The sequence below is a fragment of the Cherax quadricarinatus genome, chromosome 18, assembly GCF_038502225.1.
Source record: "Cherax quadricarinatus isolate ZL_2023a chromosome 18, ASM3850222v1, whole genome shotgun sequence".
NCBI lineage: Eukaryota > Metazoa > Arthropoda > Malacostraca > Decapoda > Parastacidae > Cherax > Cherax quadricarinatus.
The window spans coordinates 8,562,906-8,584,769 of NC_091309.1; the positions used below are offsets into that span (position 1 = coordinate 8,562,906).

The following is a 21,864-nucleotide window of genomic DNA, read 5'->3' on the forward strand; positions in this document are numbered from 1 at the left end:
GAAGAAATTTCAGTCACTTGCGATTAACTGCTATATTAACTATTATGATAAGAGACAAGTGGTAGTGTAGCCTTAAATAACCTCCCTCTCTACTCTCTTCCTCTCCTTTCGTCACACTCCCTCTCGCCCTCTCCCTGGTTACTTTAGTTGTGGCAAGCCTTCAAAAATATTAAATTAACATGGCAGGCAACTTCACTACAGCTATTAAATGACTTATTTTTTTTACATTTACTTCAGTTAGACAAACATATCACACAAAAAAAAATCCAAGTTTCTGCATTCACGGAAATAATTTACATTGTTTCATAATTATATAGCGATCACATTCATGCAATATTACCTGGAGGGTATTCCAGGGATCAACGCCCCGCGGCCCGGTCCACGACCAGGCCTCCCGGTGGATCAGAGCCTGATCAACCAGCCTGTTACTGTTGGCCGCAAGTAGTCCAATGTACGAACCATAGCCCGGCTGGTCCGACACCGACTAAGTATCTGTCCAGCTCCCTCATGAAGGCAGCCAGAGGCCTATTGGTAATTTCCCTTATGCATGGTGGGAGGCTGTTGAACAGTCTTGGGCCCCGGACACTTACGGTGTTTTCTCTTAGTGTACCAATGGAGCCCCTGCTTTTCATTGAAGGCATTTTGCACCGTGTGCCCAGTCTTTTACTTTCGTAAGGAGTGATTTGTGTGTGCAGATTCGGGACCTTGCCTTCTAGGATTTTCCAAGTGTACATTATGATATATATCTCTCGCCTGCGTTCCAGCGAGTACGTCAAGTGCTTCCAAGCGTTCCCTGTAGTTGAGGTGTTTGATAGAACTTATATGTGTAGTAAAGGTTCTCTGTACATTCTCTATATCTGCAATTTCACCTGCTTTGAACAGAGATGCTAATGTACAGCAATATTCCAGCCTAGAGAGAACAAGCGATTTGAAAAGGATCATCACTGGCTTGGCAGTGATGATCCTTTGAAGGAATTATCACTAGCTTGAACGTTCTCATTATCCACCCTATCATTTTCTTTGCAGTTGTGATCGTGGCACTGCTGTGATCCTTGAAAGTGAGATCCTCAGACATTACCACTCCCAGGTCGCTCATTGTTTCCGCTCTATTGTGTGATCAGGGTTTGTAGTATACTTAGTTTAGTTATTATCTTCTCCAATTTCCCATAACGGAGTAGCTGAAATTTGTCTTCACTGAACATCTTGTTTTCCATTGCCCATTGGAAAACTTGGTTTATATCTTCTTGGAGGTTAACCTTGTCCTCAATGCAGAAACAATTTAGTAGTAAGCTAAGGTTGCCGTTAGCTGCTACTAATTCAACTGAATAGTAACGAAAGTAATTAATATCACCTAGAATCTAAGCGGTAAAATATCGGAGTAAAAAATAACAAACCCTAAACTCGATAGGTTATAAAGCTTTACAGTATTTTTCCATAGCTGTCAGTCCCAATAAGACAACTAAACCCAATCAGAGGCAGCAGTACATAAATTCCTGGCTATATTATTGTGTTCAGAACTATGACTGACGCTAGAGGAATTACAGAAATTTATAGGCAGAACCGATCACGAACACTTCGAAATTATTACGATAAGATCTGGTATTAATCTGGACTTGTCAAGAAAAATTAATTCAAGGAGTGTAAAAGTTGAGCAAACCCACACATTGCGAAATATGCAAAGAAAATCTTGAAGCAAATGTAGTTCTCTCTTACACTGCTCTTAACCACATCTGCCCAGCAAGCGCCAGCGTATTACGTCTAAAATGTAGTTAAATTTAATAGTGTCCTGCACTCTGCTTATGACATTTGCTTGGCAAACTGCTGGACTAAATCCAATGTGTAGTGCAGATGTAGAAGTCCCCCCCCATTATACTCATGACCATCTACTTTACACAAAGGTTGTTTTGCCACTGTATCCTGCTTAGTAATGCAGTTCATGTGCCGAGTCATGACAGTGTCCTGGCGTTTATGCCGAGTACAAGATGAATATATGAAATTCAAGAGTCAAGATTTACAGACTAACTGGTGGCATATATAAGCGTAATTTGGGCAAATAACCCAGTCTCTTGTGAACTACAATTATGTTCTCAAATTAAATTACTCCTACATGTCATCTGACTTTCCAGTCCCATACAAAATTAAGTAAACCACCCGGCCTATTAACGAATAATCCGTGATAAATTGTACAGATGAACATTAACTATAAAACCAATAATGGTATAAAATAAATACAATAACACTGTGGAAGCTGGCTTAGCAAGTCTTCATTATGCAAAGTTCTAAACATTTGACATGAAAATAACCATGCCACGTATAAACTAAATAATGTAGATCTTAATATTACTGATTGCGAAAAGGATTTGGGAGTTCTGGTTAGCAGTTATCTAAAACCAAGACAACAGTGCACAAGTATTCGCAATAAAGCAAACAGAATCCTTGGCTTCATATCAAGGAGCATAAATAATAGGAGTCCCCAGGTTGTTCTTCAACTCTATTCCTAATTTATGGACTTATGTCGTAACTATGCACATTATTTTAACTATTAATTCTGCACCTTTCACGGTTATATTTTAAACGAAATTGTACGGGGAAAATCGCAAGTTAATTAAACAATGTAGAGAAATTGAAGAGGATTACTCCTTCCATGTCCTCCTCACTGTTTTCCTCCGTTCTGCTTCCAGCTGGTACTAACGTGATAACAGCTGTGCTGTATATACATCTATAAAAAAATTTCCTATTTATTCCACACATGATTACATATAAAACAATGTGTCGCGCTGATTATACCAGACAACGCCGTGAGATGTTAAGAAATAAACGAAAACACTACCAAGAAAATTCAAGTCAATACGAGAGAAAAGGTTGCTAGCACTAGCGACATGCTGGCACTGACCACATCTTGTATCTCGTCCAGCTTACACTACTACTCAGTTTCTAATTTACGTCTTGGTGACGCGGTGGAGCCAACATCCAATTATGAAACTTCACAACTTGCAAACCTTGGAAGAGTGTGGGGTAAGCGCCGGTTGTTGGGTCACCCTGGGCATGTGAAGAAGTATTGCGCAAGCCCAAGAGCCAAGAGATGACGTTCAGGTAAGTAATGAATTCTGAGAAGCACCTTGCAGTGCCGGTGAGCTCGCTGTAGTAACCTTTTGAACACACTAAACACCTGTATGAATAAAAAGGGAAAGATACCTAGGTTACATTTAATTCAAGAGTACCTTGCCTTGGACTACTTTGCACGTGTATCAGCGTCCCTACAATGTTCAAACAACCACGCTCCTCTGTAATAAGCCTTCGCTATCGATACAGTAGTGTACATCAATATGACCACCCCAGTGTGGGCAAGTTATCTACAGACTACATGCTAGATAGTTCCTATTCACACCCATCCATTTACACTCCAGTATTTGTAAAGTAAAAGGACAAAAGTGCAACTAATGTGACATTTATTGTGGCAACGTTTCGCTCTCCAGGAGCTTTATCAAGCCATTACAAACAATACATGGACACAGAGGGTATATAAAGGCTCACATTAGTTGCACTTTTGTCCTTTTACTTTACATATTGTCGGTAATTCTACCAACTTTATTACACTCCAGTATTTGTCGAACCTTTTTATTGAAGATCACCAATGCGACATGTTTACTAAATTACCACGTCTACACAATCGCGTGGATATCTATCCATACACTACTTATAGGACCCAGTATTTACACAATGATTGTCTACCCACATATCTAAACAGCAAGTGATATCTAAATGACAAATGATATTTAAACTACTATTGTCTGAACAATGACTATTAATGTCTAAACCGACAACTGATTTAAACAATAACACCTGATGTCTTAGTGTCTAATGCGAACCAATTTTACTTGCGGCTAATCATTGACAATCGACGTCTAACATGTCTGAATAACAAGTCAACTGTCTAAAAGGCAAACAATGTCTCATCTAAAGCAGATGACTCTCCTAAATAACAAATAACCCGCTTTAACTATAATCTTCTGTACACTGACATTGAATCCATCTACACAATGACAATAGAAGTGTCTACACTGACAAATTACCTGTTTACACAGTGAAGAATGGTGTGCTTATTCAACGTGGCCAGACTATCCAGTAAGCAGAACTGCCGGATGTGAAGTTTCTCAGAGAGGATTAGCATTTTTATGACGAATCGCTGACGTACGGAAAATGAGTGTTGCTCCGATTATTTGGATCAAGAGCTCTTCACCTGCATCAAGACATCTTTTTTCAAGGGTTCTCAAATGTGCTGAGCAGTGGCTAGAGAAGAACTAAGAACATGAATGATAAAGCAATGAAAGGAAAATAGAAAGGAAGAACGAAAAGAAAGGGAAATAGGAAAGGAACGAAGCAGGTGTAGTGTGAGCACTCCATTTCAAAAGAGGTAACAAAATAATTATAATAACCGTAGAGGTTATACAGTACCTATGGAATAGGAGTGTCACGTTTGATCCAAGAGAGGGGAGCTCCAATTCCTTGAGGTTAGATTAGGTTAGGTTTGTCAGGAAACAAGTGTTTCCCAACGCGGGTCTTAGTCATATGATGACCCGCCACTGGAGCTTCTGGTCATCTGACAGAGGCCTTCCGCTGGCTTGAATCAATCCCTCTCGCCCTTCTTGGTGGGTAGTGAAACAAACAAGGTACCCGGTAGAATGAAATCCAGCTAATTACGTATCCGGCACTTGAATTACATATACGAGAAGAATTTTTGTAACAAGAATGGAGAGAGAGATGGATGTGGGTAAATATTTCCTGAGCTGAAAAGGGACAATGTAGTTTGCAGGTTGGACAGAATTTTGATAGGTAATGGGAAAAACCCCGACGAGTCCAAATGCTGGAGGCACTGATATTGGGAAAGCTGAGAATGGGTAGCTTACCAAATACTGTATAGCGCAGCACATTAATTAGGTTAAAGGTACGAATCTCGGTTATACGTGGCACTGTGCCAAAAGTAGGCACTGAATGGCTATCCAACGCAAATTTTGCAGATTGCCAGAATAACAAACTTTGCAAGGGAAATACATTGCTTTACAATTCATTGGTAATTAGAGCATTCTATCGCAATTATGTTTAGATCGTCTCAATCATTTTATTTAATTACAATAAAGCTTTCAGAATTTCCCAATTTCAATAAAATTAGGAAGCACTGTCTAATTATTGACAAACCAATGTTCAATAAAATCGACAAATTAAAACACTAAAAGGTTGAAATCGACCAGAACCATCATTCACCAAGTTTATTAACCACGTTATTTATATGAATGGTATACATACCGACAAGATGAAAATTAGACACACATGCAACATTTGGGTATCTTTAATGTAGACGTTTCGCCAACCAGTGGCTTTAGGAAAGGCAAGAAGGCAGGCGCTTATTTACTGGCCTCAGGTGAAAAGGGGATTCCCCAGTGGAAGTAGGTCATACCCAAAGGACGGGTTAGTAGCAGTGAAGAAGGTTGAGATGTCCTCTGAACCAAGATCTCATGATGTTGCACGTGAATGGTATACAATACCGACCAGTATATAACCTGACGCCAGTATGTAAGTGCCTGCCTCCTTGCCTGTGCTCAGAGTGCAACGAACTAGTGAAGTAGCAGCAGCAGCAACACTCACAAGAGGCATTCTTGAGCTTCCCCAGCTCTCGGGCCTCGGTCCAAAACTGGGTTGTGGCTCGAAAAGGATCCTGTAGTGCATGCTGCCTTTGCACCTCCTGACATCGTCTGCTGCTTTGCAGCTGCCACACCCTTCGAGCTCAGTGTGGGTGGGGTTTGTGGCAGCACATGGTGCCTAGCTTCTTCCTCAGAGCCCCATGGGGCGGGGAATGGAGCTAGGCCTGGGGACAACTAGTCCCAGAAGACGAGGAGGTACTTGTACCTCCTATGGCAGACACTGGTCTGAGACAAGACCGGGCCACCACTTGGAAAAGGCCTGGGCCAGGCTATTATACTGGCGAACCTACCTACCTTGCACCGACTACTGTGCTCTTCGCATGAACTCCAAGACCGAGTGAGGGACTGATTACCTCATCTTTTCTATATAGCTCTACTGTCTTCAAATTATGTCCTAGAATTTGTGGTGACGTGTACTTAGCTGTGGTGACGTGTACTTAGCTCTGTGAAGACCTGTTTGTGTGCTCTCGAGTGGTGACCTGTACTTAACTCTGTGAAGAAGTGTCTTGTTTGCTCCCGTGGACTGAACCAAGATGCCCTCCATCGAGCAACTTTACCAGCAACTTAAGGAAGAATTGAAAGCAGCGAAGATGGAGATACGGCGATTGACCGAGGAAAACAAGAGGATTCGTAGTAGTCCTCCTGTTTCGAGTCCTCAGGTCAAGAAGGGATCGTGGTCAGTGGCTGGACAGCAGGGGACGACGAAGTTGACGATCAAGAAGACGAATGGAAAGCCAGAAACGATGAAGAAGAAAGAGACTGCTGTGGAAACTCCCGTGGAAACCTCCAACGCATTCTCGGTGCTACCCGACGAATGTGAGTCTACTACTGGGATCGTCACGACGAACGACAACAAGGAAGGTAAGAATATTGTTGTTGTTGGGGATAGCCAGGTTAGATACATGGATAGGGCATTCTGCTTGAAGGACAGGAGTAGGAGACAAAGGGTATGCTTTCCTGGGGCTGGGATGGAGGACATTGTTAGCCGGCTTGACAACATCATGAACGGTAATGGGATCAATCCTATTATTTGCCTCAGTGCTGGAGGCAATGATGTAGGCAAGCGTAGAAGTGAGGATTTAGTTAGAAAGTTCAGGACAGCTATAGACATGATTAGGAAGAAGGGGGGGCGCCCTGTTATATGTGGCATTTTGCCAAGAAGAGGTGTTGGTAATGAATGGTTGTCCAGAGCAATTGGTGTCAATTGCTGGCTGGACAAATACTGTAAGGAAAATGCGGTGACATTCATTGACAACTGGGACCTCTTCTATGGCAGAAATGACATGTATGCCAGGGATGGGGTTCACTTATCTAGGTGTGGGGTGGGAGCACTGGCCAACGCAGTGGAGGGAGCTGTTAGGTCTTTAAACTAGGAATAGTTAGTGGTATGGGTTTCTGCGGGAAAACTGTGAAGTCTCAGGGTAGTAATATGAGTACTAGGAGAACTAGTAATAGGCAAAATGAGGTGGATATCGGAAAGCCAGTGGCACTAATTGACAAGGACAGTAATAGGTTTAGTGGAATAACAGAAAGGAGCAGGAATGATAAAGAGAAAGGAGGGTCCTTAAGTATATATTACACAAATAGTCGCAGTGCTAGGAATAAGATGGACGAGTTGAGACTAGTTGCTAGTGCAGGTAACATAGATGTATTTGCCATTACTGAGACGTGGTTTAATTCAAAAAGTCGGGACATGCCTGCAGAATGTCACATTCAGGGTTTCAAATTGTTCCAAGTAGATAGAAGTATCGGGAAGGGGGGTGGGGTGGCATTGTATGTCCGAGATCGCTTGAACTGTTGCATTAAAACGGGTATTAAGTCTGAAGTAACACATACAGAGTCTGTTTGGATAGAATTTTCAGAGGGGCATGAAAAATTAACTTTAGGTGTGATATACCGTCCCCCAAATTTAGATAGGGACCAGGGAAGACTACTATGGGAGGAAATTGTTAGGGCCACAAGGCACGATAATGTAGTAATTCTAGGAGACTTTAACTTTAGTCATATTGATTGGAATTTCTTGACTGGGAATTTAGAATCATACGACTTCTTAGAAGTAGTTCAGGATTGTTTTCTGAAGCAGTTTGTGACAGAACCTACAAGGGGTAATAACCTGCTTGACTTAGTTCTGGCAAACAATGAATCCCTTGTTAATAATTTAGAAGTTTCAGAAGAACTGGGTGCTAGCGACCACAAATCAATTACATTTAGAATTGAATGGAAGTATGATAGTAGGGATAACTCAGTAACAGTCCCAGATTTTCGCTTAGCAGATTACGATGGGCTTAGAGAACACTTATCATCTGTTGACTGGGGTAACGAAGAGAGCTATCAATATGACAGTTTTCTGAACACAATACATGCTGCTCAAAGAACATTTATCCCTTATAAAGAAATTAGATCAAATAGAAATGACCCAAAATGGATGAATAATAGGCTGAAATATCTACTAGGGCATAAGAAAGGAATTTATAGGCGTATCAAAAGAGGCGAGGGTCATCTTATGAATCAGTATATTGACACTAAGAGGGACATTAAAAAGGGGATAAGAAAAGCTAAAAGGGACTATGAAATTAAAGTTGCTAGGGATTCTAAAACTAACCCAAAAAGTTTTTTCCAGGTATATAGAACAAAAGTCAGAGATAAGATAGGTCCCCTTAAAAATAACTATGGGCATCTTACTGACAAAGAGAATGAAATGTGCTCGATTTTAAATAATTATTTTCTCTCGGTTTTTACACAGGAAGACACTAATAATATTCCGGTAATTAATTTTTATAGTGGATCAGAAGAAGATAAATTATGTAACATCACAGTCACTAGTGAAATGGTTGTGAAGCAGATAGACAGACTGAAGCAAAATAAGTCACCGGGTCCTGATGAGGTTTTTTCAAGGGTTCTAAAGGAATGCAAAATGGAAGTCTGTGAACCATTATCTAATATTTTTAATTTATCTCTTCAAACAGGTGCAGTGTCTGATATGTGGAAGATGGCTAATGTAATTCCTATTTTTAAAACAGGGGACAAGTCGTTACCGTCAAATTACCGCCCAATAAGCCTGACCTCAATTGTAGGCAAATTACTAGAGTCAATTATAGCTGAGATTATAAGAAGCCATCTCGATAAGCATAGCTTGATTAATGATACTCAGCATGGATTCACAAGAGGCCGGTCTTGTCTAACTAATTTATTAACTTTCTTCAGTAAAGCTTTTGAGGCTGTTGACCACGACAAAGAATTTGATATTATTTACTTAGATTTTAGTAAGGCATTTGATAGAGTTCCGCACCAAAGACTGTTGAAGAAAGTAGCAGCTCATGGCATTGGGGGAAGGGTGCTCTCGTGGATCGAATCATGGCTCACAGACAGGAAGCAAAGAGTGTCCATAAATGGGGTTAAATCCGAGTGGGGATCAGTAACAAGTGGCGTTCCACAGGGATCAGTCTTGGGCCCGTTGTTGTTTATAATATATATCAATGATCTTGATGAAGGAATTACTAGTGATATGAGCAAATTCGCTGATGACACGAAGATAGGTAGGATAATTGATTCAAACGTAGATGTTAGGGAACTTCAGGAGGATTTAGACAAACTCTACTCTTGGTCAGAAAAGTGGCAGATGCAGTTCAATGTAGATAAATGCAAGGTTCTGAAGCTCGGGAGTGTCCATAACCCTAGCACTTATAAGTTAAATAATGTAGAACTTAACCATACAGATTGCGAAAAGGACTTGGGGGTTATGGTAAGCAGCAACCTTAAACCAAGACAGCAATGCCTAAGCGTACGTAATAAGGCAAATAGATTACTGGGATTTATATCAAGAAGTGTAAGCAACAGAAGTCCAGAGGTCATACTGCAGCTTTATACATCATTAGTAAGGCCTCACCTAGATTATGCAGCTCAATTCTGGTCTCCATATTACAGAATGGACATAAATTCGTTAGAAAACATTCAGCGTAGGATGACTAAATTAATACATAGCATTAGAAATCTTCCTTATGAAGAAAGATTGAAGACTCTTAAGTTACATTCACTTGTTAGACGAAGAATGAGGGGAGACCTGATCGAAGTGTATAAGTGGAAGATAGGTATTAATAAAGGGGATATTAACAAGGTCTTGAGGATATCTCTCCAAGAGAGAACCCGCAGTAATGGATTTAAATTAGATAAGTTTAGATTTAGAAAGGACATAGGCAAGTATTGGTTTGGAAATAGGGTAGTTGATGAGTGGAACAGTCTACCTAGTTGGGTTATTGAGGCTAGGACTTTGGGTAGTTTCAAATTTAGGTTGGATAAGTACATGAGTGGGAGGGGTTGGATTTGAGTGGGACTTGCACATCAGAGCTTATTTCTTGGGTAGCATTGAAAATTGGGTAGGTCAAATGTTTGTTAGTGGGATGAATTGTAAAGGACCTGGCAATATAAGGGCAATATAAACACAAATGCAGTATAATGTGATCCTTTATTGGTGTGAAGGATCCATTTCTACTGCAGTGTTTGACACGATGGAAATAAATGGTATAAAATACCGACACAATGGCAATATAAACACAAATGCAGTATAATGTGATCCTGCCTAGTATGGGCCAACAGGCCTGCTGCAGTGTTCCTCCTTTCTTATGTTCTTATGTTCTTATTGATAAAGCCACTGGATGGCGAAACGTCTACATTAAAGATACCTAGATATTGCAAATGTGTCAAACTTTCACCATGTTATCTAATTAAAATTTGCACTTACACAGACATTTACGCTTCAAAAGATGCATGTCAATACAGACTGAAGCTGCTCGGAAGTCATACTCAAATGTCACGGGGAATAAAAATCAAAATGGTAAATCGGCTCCTACACATTCCTATAATCACAACCTTCTACGTAGAATACACCAGTGTTAAAAGTTTGAAGCCGAATAGAAAAGGTTTCTCATATCGCATGGAAACCAATATTAGGGATGACTGAATATAAAATTGACAAAGGGCACTTGCGCTTCCCAAGTTTCATGAATTTACCCTAGATATAGTTCACCAGTTTGATGGGATGAAGCGCTCTACATTAAAGCAGTACGAAAATGATCTTGAGGAATCACTAAACTCGTGAAACTTAAAAACTCAAGAATTACCGGCCCATGCTAAGCAGATTTAACTTTCACCCAACCACACCCACTCCAACTTATTTTAAAAGCTATCCAAAGTTCTCACTTCAGGAATACAAGAACACATCCATCTTAGGAACGTGGAGGAAATGATTAGCGCTAATTCTTTGGATCAAGAGTAAATCGGATCAGTGAAAGACGCAATTCGATATGGAAAAATATTATGATCTATCTTTGGGCAACAAAATAACCACAGCACCGTTAAATTATTAAAGATGTTAAATAATATAAACCCAAATTTTGTGGGGGGGGGTATATTTTATTTAAAGCAATGCAAATACAAGGTGGTAGTTTAAGGTGATGGGGGAATGAACGAAAATGAGGTGGGGGAGGGGGAGGTGAAAGTTGACTTAAGGAGTGGTCTGGTCAACCGGGTAGTAGGAACATAATGTACCTTCCTGCATGAGAGTAACCTTGAATGAATTAGCAATATAGAATTCTCAACTGGGAATTTTTTTTTTAAATAGTTAACAACATACGTCTATAGATAAAACCAGCAGAGAACAAAAACGAGACGTTCAACACATGATTGAGGAAAGGCAAGCAGCAGGTGAGAGTCGTCCTGGACTCTTGACTAACAAGATTTTACTGACAATGAATATTTCTCAGTATAATTATATTTCGTGTAGCACGCAAAAAAATATTATACCACATTCCAGTTTATATTTTATTCTCACACAGTACTTTGCACTAGAAAAATATATAAATACTGGCAAAAAAAAAAAAAAGTGCTCACGTCAGCGAAACGGGTAGGGGTGCCAGGGTTAATTTTAGCTAAGCACAGAAATACAAAGAATATGTGGATATTACCAGTGGTGGCTGTCAAAGCCAGAGCACAACAGGTTTTTCTTTCTACTGCACACACCACTGTAATTTTCCACAATGATGTGTCCTGGCATTGTAGCTTCTTTCGTAATGCAGAATTCTAACCACCACAACTTGTTAGATCTAATGTTAACTAGAAAACATGTTTAAAGGTCAAACACAACAGCCTCTAGTTGCACAACACCACCTGTGGTTTTTACAGTTTCACTTGGGTTAACCTACACTTTTAAAACTGCAAAACTGTTGACATATTAACAAATAACACCAAAGACCGATCAAATTAGACTTACCGATGCCAGAAAGAGCAAGTAGGGTGAAACAAGTGGCGAAAAGCTTCATTTTGAGTTAGCGTACGGCCCAAGGTGGAGCACAAAATTCAGGATGAGAGACGTGCACCTCACGCAAGAGACAGACGACAACTGAACTACTCTGGGCAGGCCGGCCCGGCCATGGCCGGTGTTGGATGGCCTATGGGGAGGTGTCTGGGGAAGGGGCGTCGGGGATGGGTGGCAATGGGGGAGACTGGAGGAAAGGCGGCTGGTGATGAGTGGCCAGGGGGATGCGTTTGTGTACTCTTGTAGAGGAGGCGGGGATGGATTAGGGCAGGGCTGTTATCTTCTCTCAAGGTGTATAGGGGGTGAACTCATGAGCATGGGGAGAGGTATACTCATGGTCATATGAGATGTACTCATGGGTGTGGAGGGAGATGCCCACATTGGTGTGGGGAAGGGAGGGTTGTACTAAATGGAGTGGGCGGTGCTGCTGATTCTTGACGGAATATACGTAAGGGAACTTCTGAGAAGTTCAAGAAACCGGTTTTCTAAGATGCTTTAGCGTATTCGCGTGGATATATATATATATATATATATATATATATATATATATATATATATATATATATATATATATATATATATATTACAATCCCCTCTCCCTCCCTGTACATGAATGGTATACTTTACTGACAAAATAAAGACTTAGACATATGTGCAACATCTTGGTATCTTTATTTGTAAACGTTTCGCCATCCAGTGGCTTTATTAATACAATGCATATAATTATACAAGTCGGACAGCACCGTCGTCGTAAGCTCTTCTCTTCAATGTGCGGGTTATTTGTGTATCGTTCCAGTCACGGTATTGTGCCTTTTTTTTTGTTATTATACACTCTTCACATTATATCCTTGTATTGATATAGCTACTGGTTGGCAAAACGTCTACAAATAAAGATTCCCAAATGTTGCATATGTGTCTAATTCTCCCCCTCCCCTCCCCTCCCATCCACACAAAACTTTCCCAGTATTCAAATAAACAACAAAACAGGAAAATTTTGGAGTGTAGGTAATATAAGGTAACGTATGTTCTTAATGGCACAATTAAACATGCCACATTGTGCTGCTATTCTAATCTATATATGACATTTGACAAAGTTACAGCAAGAATGAACTATAAGTACGTATATAACATTTTTCACGTAAGATGGTTGTTTATACAATGATCAATGAGCATGGGCCAGTAGGCCTACTGCAGTGCTCCTTCTTTCTTTCGTAACAACCACTACGCTATACAGCCAGCCTTATTGGATGACGTCAATACTGCGGATTCTGGATATATCTAGATTCCAGATTCATTGTCGGAAAAAGATGTTTCTCAGTAAATTCATAACCTATATGCAAATTGTGTAAATTATCACATGGTGAAATGAGAGAACAGATGGTGGTAAGTTGCTTTGGTCAGAAAAAAAACTGTAGATGCAGTACAGTTACGGGTTAGCCAAGGCAACAGTGCATAAGTAGTCAGTCGTCACGTGAGGTCACAGACCCTGAGCTGCTTTGGGGATTAGTGTGGACGGTTACAAAGCATGGCTTGCTTCTGCAGTGTTTTAAAAATTGAGGTTGGAGAGTTGAAGGAGGAGGTCTTGCTTCTCCAGGAGGAGATTAGGAGGCTGAAGGTCCACCTAATGGGTCTGGGAGAGTGTGTGAGGTGGCTGGAGTTGTGGGGAATGAGGCTTCTAGCAGTGAGGTGCAGTCTGTCTCTCGCTGTGAGGAGGCTGTAGTTGGGGAGGTAGCAACGGCTACCAGCAGTGAGGTGCAGTCCAGCACCTGCTACAAGTGGCGAGTGGTTCACAGTAATGGAAGGCGCATCAGAGTAAGGAAAGTTAAGAGTGAAGATCTGAAGGTAGGAAATCGCTTCTCTGTTCTTCAGGATGAATGTACTTCAGTGGCCAGTGAAGGTAAGGGTACTACTGCCCCTGCTAATGGAGGTAAGCACATTCTTGTGGTTGGTGACTCTCAGGTAAGATATATTGACCGTGCTTTTTGTAATAGGAATAAGAAGATGAGAGATAGAGTGTGCTTCCCTGGAGCTGGTGTTGGGGACATTGTCAACAGGCTGGATAATATCATGTCAGGTAATGGGAACAAGCCCATTATCTGTCTCAGTGCTGGTGGAAATGATATTGGGAAGGGTAGGAGAGAAGAGCTGCTAGATAAGTACAGGTCAGCTATAGATTTCATTAAGTCTAAGGGAGGGATCCCAATCATATGTAGCATCTTGCCTAGAAGGGGAGTAGGAAATGAATGGTTGTCTAGGGCAATTGGTGTAAATTGCTGGCTAGACAGATACTGCAAGGAACTTGCAATCCCATTCATTGACAACTGGAACAACTTTTATGGCAAACATGATATGTATGCAAGGGATGGGGTACATCTCTCTGGGGCTGGGGTGGTAGCACTTGCAGACTCGATTGAGAAGGCCATTGGTGAAATGCCTATGATTTTAAACTGATGGAAGATAGAGGTATGGATGTGTGTGGGAAACAAGCAGGTTGCAACACTTGGGTTGGAAACAGTAAATGTATAAAAGGCATTCATCATGAAGTTATAAATAAAGACAATAGATCAGGTCAGCAAACAAAGGGGGACAGCAGAGGGCAGCAAGGGACTAGCTCCCTTAAGGTTTACTATACTAATAGCAGGAGTGTAAGAAATAAGATAGATGAGCTAAGATTAATTGCAAGTGCAGGAAACATAGATATTATTGCTATAACAGAGACCTGGCTCAATCTGAAAGATAGAGAGATGCCCTCTGAATGTCACATACAAGGCTATAAATTATTCCACACTGACAGGGTCAACAGGAAAGGTGGTGGAGTAGCGATGTATGTCAGAGACAATTTAAATTGTTGTGTTAGACAAGATATTAAATTAGAAGCGTCAGCCACTGAATCTGTTTGGTTACAGCTTCTCGAGGGCCGAGAAAAACTAATTTTGGGTGTGATTTACAGGGCCCCAAATCTTGATAGGGAGTGCAGTAAACTTCTATGGGACGAAATTCGTAAGGCATCTACATACGAAAATGTTGTGCTAATGGGAGATTTCAACTATAGACAGATTGACTGGAGCAATTTGACAGGAAATTTAGAGTCAGGTGACTTTCTTGATACGATCCAGGATTGTTTTTTAAAACAGTTTGTGACAGAGCCAACTAGGGGAAATAACCTCCTTGACTTGGTTCTTGCCAGTAGGGAAACACTAATTAATAATCTTGAGGTTAATGATGAGCTTGGGGAAAGTGATCACAAATCACTCAGTTTTAATATATCATGGAATTCCCCTAATAATGGCAATCAAGTCTCCGTCCCTGACTTTCGCTTGGCTGATTTCATAGGACTGAAAAATTACTTAGGTGGGCTGAACTGGAATGACCTGACTAAGGGTCAGGTAGGTGGTGATGGTTGCCGATATGATGCTTTCCAGGGCATAGTTCTAGCTGCTCAGTCAAATTATGTTCCAAATAGGGAAATCAGATCAAACAAAAATGATTCTAAATGGATGAACAATAGATTAAAATATCTGATTGGTCAAAAGAGAGGCATATATAGGCAAATCAAAAGAGGAGAGGGGCAATTGAGAAATCGATATATTCAGTTAAAGAGAGAAATAAAAAAGGGAATTAGAAAAGCAAAAAGAGATGATGAGGTTAAAGTTGCAAGAGAATCGAAGACTAACCCAAAAGGACTCTTTCAGGTATACAGAAGTAAGATCAGGGACAAGATAGGCCCACTCAAAAGTTCCTCGGGTCAGCTCACTGACAGTGATAAGGAAATGTGTAGAATTTTTAACACATACTTCCTCTCAGTTTTTACACAGGAGGATACCAGCGATATTCCAGTAATGATAAATTATGTAGAACAGGACGATAATAAACTGTGCACTATTAGAGTCACAAGTGACATGGTCCTTAGGCAAATAGATAAATTAAAACCTAACAAATCCCCAGGCCCTGATGAACTGTATGCAAGGGTTCTAAAGGAATGTAAAGAGGAGCTTAGCACACCTTTGGCTAATCTTTTCAACATATCACTACAAACTGGCATGGTGCCAGATAAGTGGAAAATGGCAAATGTGATACCTATTTTCAAAACAGGTGACAGGTCCTTAGCTTCGAACTATAGACGTGTACTTAGCTCTGTGAAGACCTGTTTGTGTGCTCTTGAGTGGTGACCTGTACTTTGAGTGCTGACCTGTACTTAACTCTGTGAAGAAGTGTCTTGTTTGCTCCCGTGGACTGAACCAAGATGCCCTCCATCGAGCAACTTTACCAGCAACTTAAGGAAGAATTGAAGGCAGCGAAGATGGAGATACGGCGATTGACCGAGGAAAACAAGAGGATTCGTAGTAGTCCTCCTGTTTCGAGTCCTCAGGTCAAGAAGGGATCGTGGTCAGTGGCTGGACAGCAGGGGACGACGAAGTTGACGATCAAGAAGACGAATGGAAAGCCAGAAACGATGAAGAAGAAAGAGACTGCTGTGGAAACTCCCGTGGAAACCTCCAACGCATTCTCGGTGCTACCCGACGAATGTGAGTCTACTACTGGGATCGTCACGACGAACGACAAGGAAGGTAAGAATATTGTTGTTGTTGGGGATAGCCAGGTTAGATACATGGATAGGGCATTCTGCTTGAAGGACAGGAGTAGGAGACAAAGGGTATGCTTTCCTGGGGCTGGGATGGAGGACATTGTTAGCCGGCTTGACAACATCATGAACGGTAATGGGATCAATCCTATTATTTGCCTCAGTGCTGGAGGCAATGATGTAGGCAAGCGTAGAAGTGAGGATTTAGTTAGAAAGTTCAGGATAGCTATAGACATGATTAGGAAGAAGGGGGGGCGCCCTGTTATATGTGGCATTTTGCCAAGAAGAGGTGTTGGTAATGAATGGTTGTCCAGAGCAATTGGTATTAATTGTTGGCTGGATAAACACTGTAAGGATAATGCAGTACCATTCATTGACAACTGGGACAACTTCTATGGCCGAAATGACATGTATGCCAGGGATGGGGTTCACTTATCCAGGGCAGGTGTGGGTTTTCTTGCTAACTCAGTTGAGGGGGTTGTTAGGACTTTAAACTAGGATTAGTTAGAGGTATGGGTTTTGAAATGATTAATAATGAATATGGATATATTGACTTATGCTCTGATATTAAGAATCTTAATAGTAACTGTCATGGAGTAACTCTGGGTAATGATAATTTCAGAAATTGTGTAAAAACAAAGATGAATAGGAAAAATGTGCAGAAGAAAAAACATATGATGGTATTTTATGCTAACAGTCGAAGTGCAAGAAATAAAATTAATGAACTACGTTTGGTAGCATGTGCTGGGAACTTTGATATCATTGCATTAACTGAAACGTGGTATGATTTAAAGAGTCGGGATATGACTGCTGAGTGTAATATTCAGGGATTTAAGTTATTCAATGTGGATAGATGTAATGGGAAGGGGGGAGGAGTTGCATTGTATGTTCGAGAAAATATTAATTGTTGCATAAAAAAAGGTATAAAAATAGATGGAGCAGTAACAGAGTCTGTTTGGGTAGAGTTCGTGGAGGGTCAAGAAAAACTAATTCTAGGTGTAATATACCGACCTCCAGGCTTGGATCACGATAGAGGGAGACTTCTTTGGGACGAAATTGTTAGGGCTTCTGGACACAGTAACGTAGTCATAGTAGGGGACTTTAACTTTAGCCAAATTGACTGGAATTCTTTGACAGGTAATCTAGAGTCCAGTGACTTCATGGAAACAGTTCAGGACTGTTTTCTGAAACAGAGTGTAACTGAACCTACCAGGGGTAATAATTTGCTAGACCTAGTCTTGTCAAATAAGGAAACACTCGTGAATAATCTGGAGATCACTGAAGAGCTTGGCGCAAGTGATCACAAATCCATCACCTTTAGCATTAATTGGGAATGCAAGAATAATGATAATACAGTAAAAATCCCCGATTTTCGTTCTGCCGATTATAATGGACTTAGGGAACATCTGTCTAATCTTGATTGGGGTTATCTAGCTAATGATTTTATTGACGATAATCATACTTATGAATATGAAGGGATCTGCTTTTATGATTGTTTTCTTAATAATGTACACAGTGCCCAGAGTATATACATTCCCCAGAGAGAAATTAGGTCTAATAATAACGATCCCAAATGGGTTAACAGGAGGCTAAAGCATCTATTAGGGGAGAAAAGGGGAATTTATAGGCGCATCAGAAGAGGAGAGGTTAACCTTACTGACCAATATGTTCAGCTTAAAAGAGAAGTAAAAAAGGCGATTAGAAAGGCTAAACGTGACTATGAAATTAGAGTTGCTAATGAATCAAAGACTAATCCAAAGGGGTTCTTTCAAGTGTATAGGACGAAGGTGAAGGAAAAAGTAGGACCTCTGAAATCTGGGAATGGACAGCTGACGGATAATGAACTGGAAATGTGTTCCTTATTTAATGACTATTTTTTGTCAGTTTTTACACAGGAAGATGTAAATGAGATTCCAGTAATTAACAATTATTTAGTTCCTGATGAATTTAAGTTAACTAATATTACTGTCACGAGGGACATGGTTATTAAACAGATAGACAAACTGAAACAAAATAAGTCCCCGGGACCCGATGAGTTGTTTTCAAGGGTACTTAAGGAATGCAAGATGGAGCTTAGTCAGCCATTAACGAGTGTATTCAATGCGTCCATCCTTACCAGTGTTGTGCCAGAGATGTGGAAGATGGCTAATGTGGTTCCTATATTCAAATCAGGGGATAAGTCCACTCCTTCAAATTACCGTCCAATAAGCCTGACATCTATAGTGGGCAAGTTATTAGAATCAATTATAGCTGACATTATCAGAAGTCACCTTGAAGAGCATAACTTGATAAATGAATCTCAGCATGGATTCACGAGAGGTCGTTCCTGCCTGACAAACTTACTGACGTTCTTCAATAGAACATTTGAGGCAGTTGACAGTGATAAGGAATATGATATTGTTTATTTGGATTTTAGTAAAGCCTTCGACAGAGTACCTCACAAGAGACTCTTAAGAAAAGTGGCAGCTCATGGTATAGGAGGTAAAGTTCTAGCATGGATTGAGGCATGGCTTACCAATAGAAAGCAGAGAGTTACCATTAATGGAGTGAAATCTGAATGGGGATTAGTCACTAGTGGCGTTCCACAAGGATCAGTTTTAGGCCCTCTCTTGTTCATAATTTACATTAATGACCTTGATGAAGGGATTACTAGTGACATGAGTAAGTTTGCTGATGATACAAAGATAGGCCGTATAATTCACTCTGAGGAGGATATCAATGAACTCCAGGACGATTTGAACAAATTAATGTCTTGGTCTGAGAAATGGCAGATGAAGTTTAATGTGGATAAGTGTAAGGTACTTGCCCTTGGTAATGAAAATAACCCTCGAAGCTATAATCTAGGTGAAGTAGAGCTTGGTCATACAGAATGTGAAAAAGACTTGGGAGTCATGGTAAGCAGAAATCTAAAGCCAAGACAGCAGTGCCTCAGTGTGCGCAACAAGGCCAACAGATTACTTGGATTTATCTCAAGAAGTATAAGTAACAGAAGTCCAAAAGTTATTTTACAGCTCTATACATCACTAGTGAGGCCTCATTTAGATTATGCTGCTCAGTTTTGGTCCCCTTACTACAGGATGGACATAGACTCATTAGAGAACATACAGAGAAGAATGACTAAAATGATTTACTGTGTAAGGCACCTCCCATATGAAGATAGACTTAAAGCCTTAAATCTCCACTCTCTGGAGAGGCGTAGAATGAGGGGAGATATCATTGAAGTGTATAAGTGGATGACGGGCATAAACAAGGGAGACATTAATAAAGTACTGAGGGTGTCGAACCAGGTAAGAACCAGGAATAATGGATTTAAGTTGGATAAATTTAGATTTAGAAAGGACATAGGTAAGTACTGGTTTTCTAACAGAGTTGTAGATGCGTGGAACAGTCTTCCCAGTGGGGTGATAGAGGCTAGGACCTTGGGTAGCTTTAAGAAGAGACTGGACAAATATATGAGTGGGAGGGGCTGGGTTTGATTGGTGTTGGGGGGTGCGGGAGTTGTTTCTTGAGTAGCTTTAGGTAGATGTCGTTTTGATAAGGACCTGCCTCGTATGGGCCAGTAGGCCTTCTGCAGTGTTCCTACATTCTTATGTTCTTATGTTCAAGGCTTTTGACAGGGTCCCACATCAGATACTATTGAGGAAAATTAAAGCACATGGAATAGGAGGAGAAATTTTTTCCTGGATAGAGGCATGGTTGACAAATAGGCAGCAGAGAGTTTGCATAAATGGGGAGAAATCAGAGTGGGGAAGCGTCACGAGCGGTGTTCCACAGGGGTCAGTGTTGGGCCCCCTGCTGTTCACAATCTACATAAACGACATAGATGAGGGCATAAAGAGCGACATCGGCAAGTTTGCCGATGACACCAAAATAGGCCGTCGAATTCATTCTGACGAGGACATTCGAGCACTCCAGGAAGATTTGAATAGACTGATGCAGTGGTCGGAGAAGTGGCAGATGCAGTTTAATATAGATAAATGCAAAGTTCTAAATGTTGGACAGGACAATAACCATGCCACATATAAACTAAATAATGTAGATCTTAATATTACGGATTGCGAAAAAGATTTAGGAGTTCTGGTTAGCAGTAATCTGAAACCAAGACAACAGTGCATAAGTGTTCGCAATAAAGCTAATAGAATCCTTGGCTTCATATCAAGAAGCATAAATAATAGGAGTCCTCAGGTTGTTCTTCAACTCTATACATCCTTGGTTAGGCCTCATTTAGATTATGCTGCACAGTTTTGGTCACCGTATTACAGAATGGATATAAATTCTCTGGAAAATGTACAAAGGAGGATGACAAAGTTGATCCCATGTATCAGAAACCTTCCCTATGAGGATAGACTGAGGGCCCTGAAACTGCACTCTCTAGAAAGACGTAGAATTAGGGGGGATATGATTGAGGTGTATAAATGGAAGACAGGAATAAATAAAGGGGATGTAAATAGTGTGCTGAAAATATCTAGCCTAGACAGGACTCGCAGCAATGGTTTTAAGTTGGAAAAATTCAGATTCAGGAAGGATATAGGAAAGTACTGGTTTGGTAATAGAGTTGTGGATGAGTGGAACAAACTCCCAAGTACCGTTATAGAGGCCAGAACGTTGTGAAGTTTTAAAAATAGGTTAGATAAATACATGAGTAGATGTGGGTGGGTGTGAGTTAGACCTGATAGCTCGTGCTACCAGGTCGGTTGCAGTGTTCCTCCCTTAAGTCAATGTGACCTGACCTGACTAGGTTGGGTGCATTGGCTTAAGCCGGTAGGAGACTTGGACCTGCCTCGCATGGGCCAGTAGGCCTTCTGCAGTGTTCCTTCGTTCTTATGTTCTTATAAGTGTTCGCAACAAAGCTAATAGAATTCTTGACTTCATATCAAAAAATATAAATAATAGGAGTCTTCGGGCTCTACTTCAACTTTATATATCATTGGTAAGGACTCATTTACATTATGCTGCACAGTTTTGGTCTCCATGTTATAGAAGGGACATAAATGCGTTGGAAAACACCAAGAAAGATGACAACGTTGATCACATAAGGAGCACTGCAACAGGCCTACTGGCCCAAGCTGGTCAAGTCCAACTCACACCCACTCATGTATATGTCTAACCTATTTTAAAAACTACACAACGTTTCGGCTTCAATGACGTTACTCGGAGTTTGTTCCATTCATCCACAACTCTGTTAGGATAGAGGAAAGCAGTGGTTTGCTTTCTAAATCTAATTTTTATCCAACTTGAACCCATTGCTGCTGAGTCCTGTCTTGGTTAGATAT

At 40.7% G+C, this 21,864-nt stretch overlaps 1 protein-coding gene across 2 annotated transcripts in view; it reads right to left on the reverse strand.

Moving 5' to 3' along the window:
- The window catches only part of LOC128689352 (UPAR/Ly6 domain-containing protein CG9338), a 34,862-nt gene extending 22,738 nt beyond the window's left edge, over positions 1 to 12,124 (reverse strand). For both annotated transcript variants that reach the window (XM_053777538.2, XM_070086150.1), the window contains exon 1: positions 11,965 to 12,124. In XM_053777538.2, coding sequence (XP_053633513.2) covers positions 11,965 to 12,013 — 49 coding nt within the window. In that variant the 5' untranslated portion in view covers positions 12,014 to 12,124. The remainder of the gene's footprint in view (positions 1 to 11,964) is intronic.
- Between the last annotated feature and the right edge of the window lie 9,740 nt (positions 12,125 to 21,864).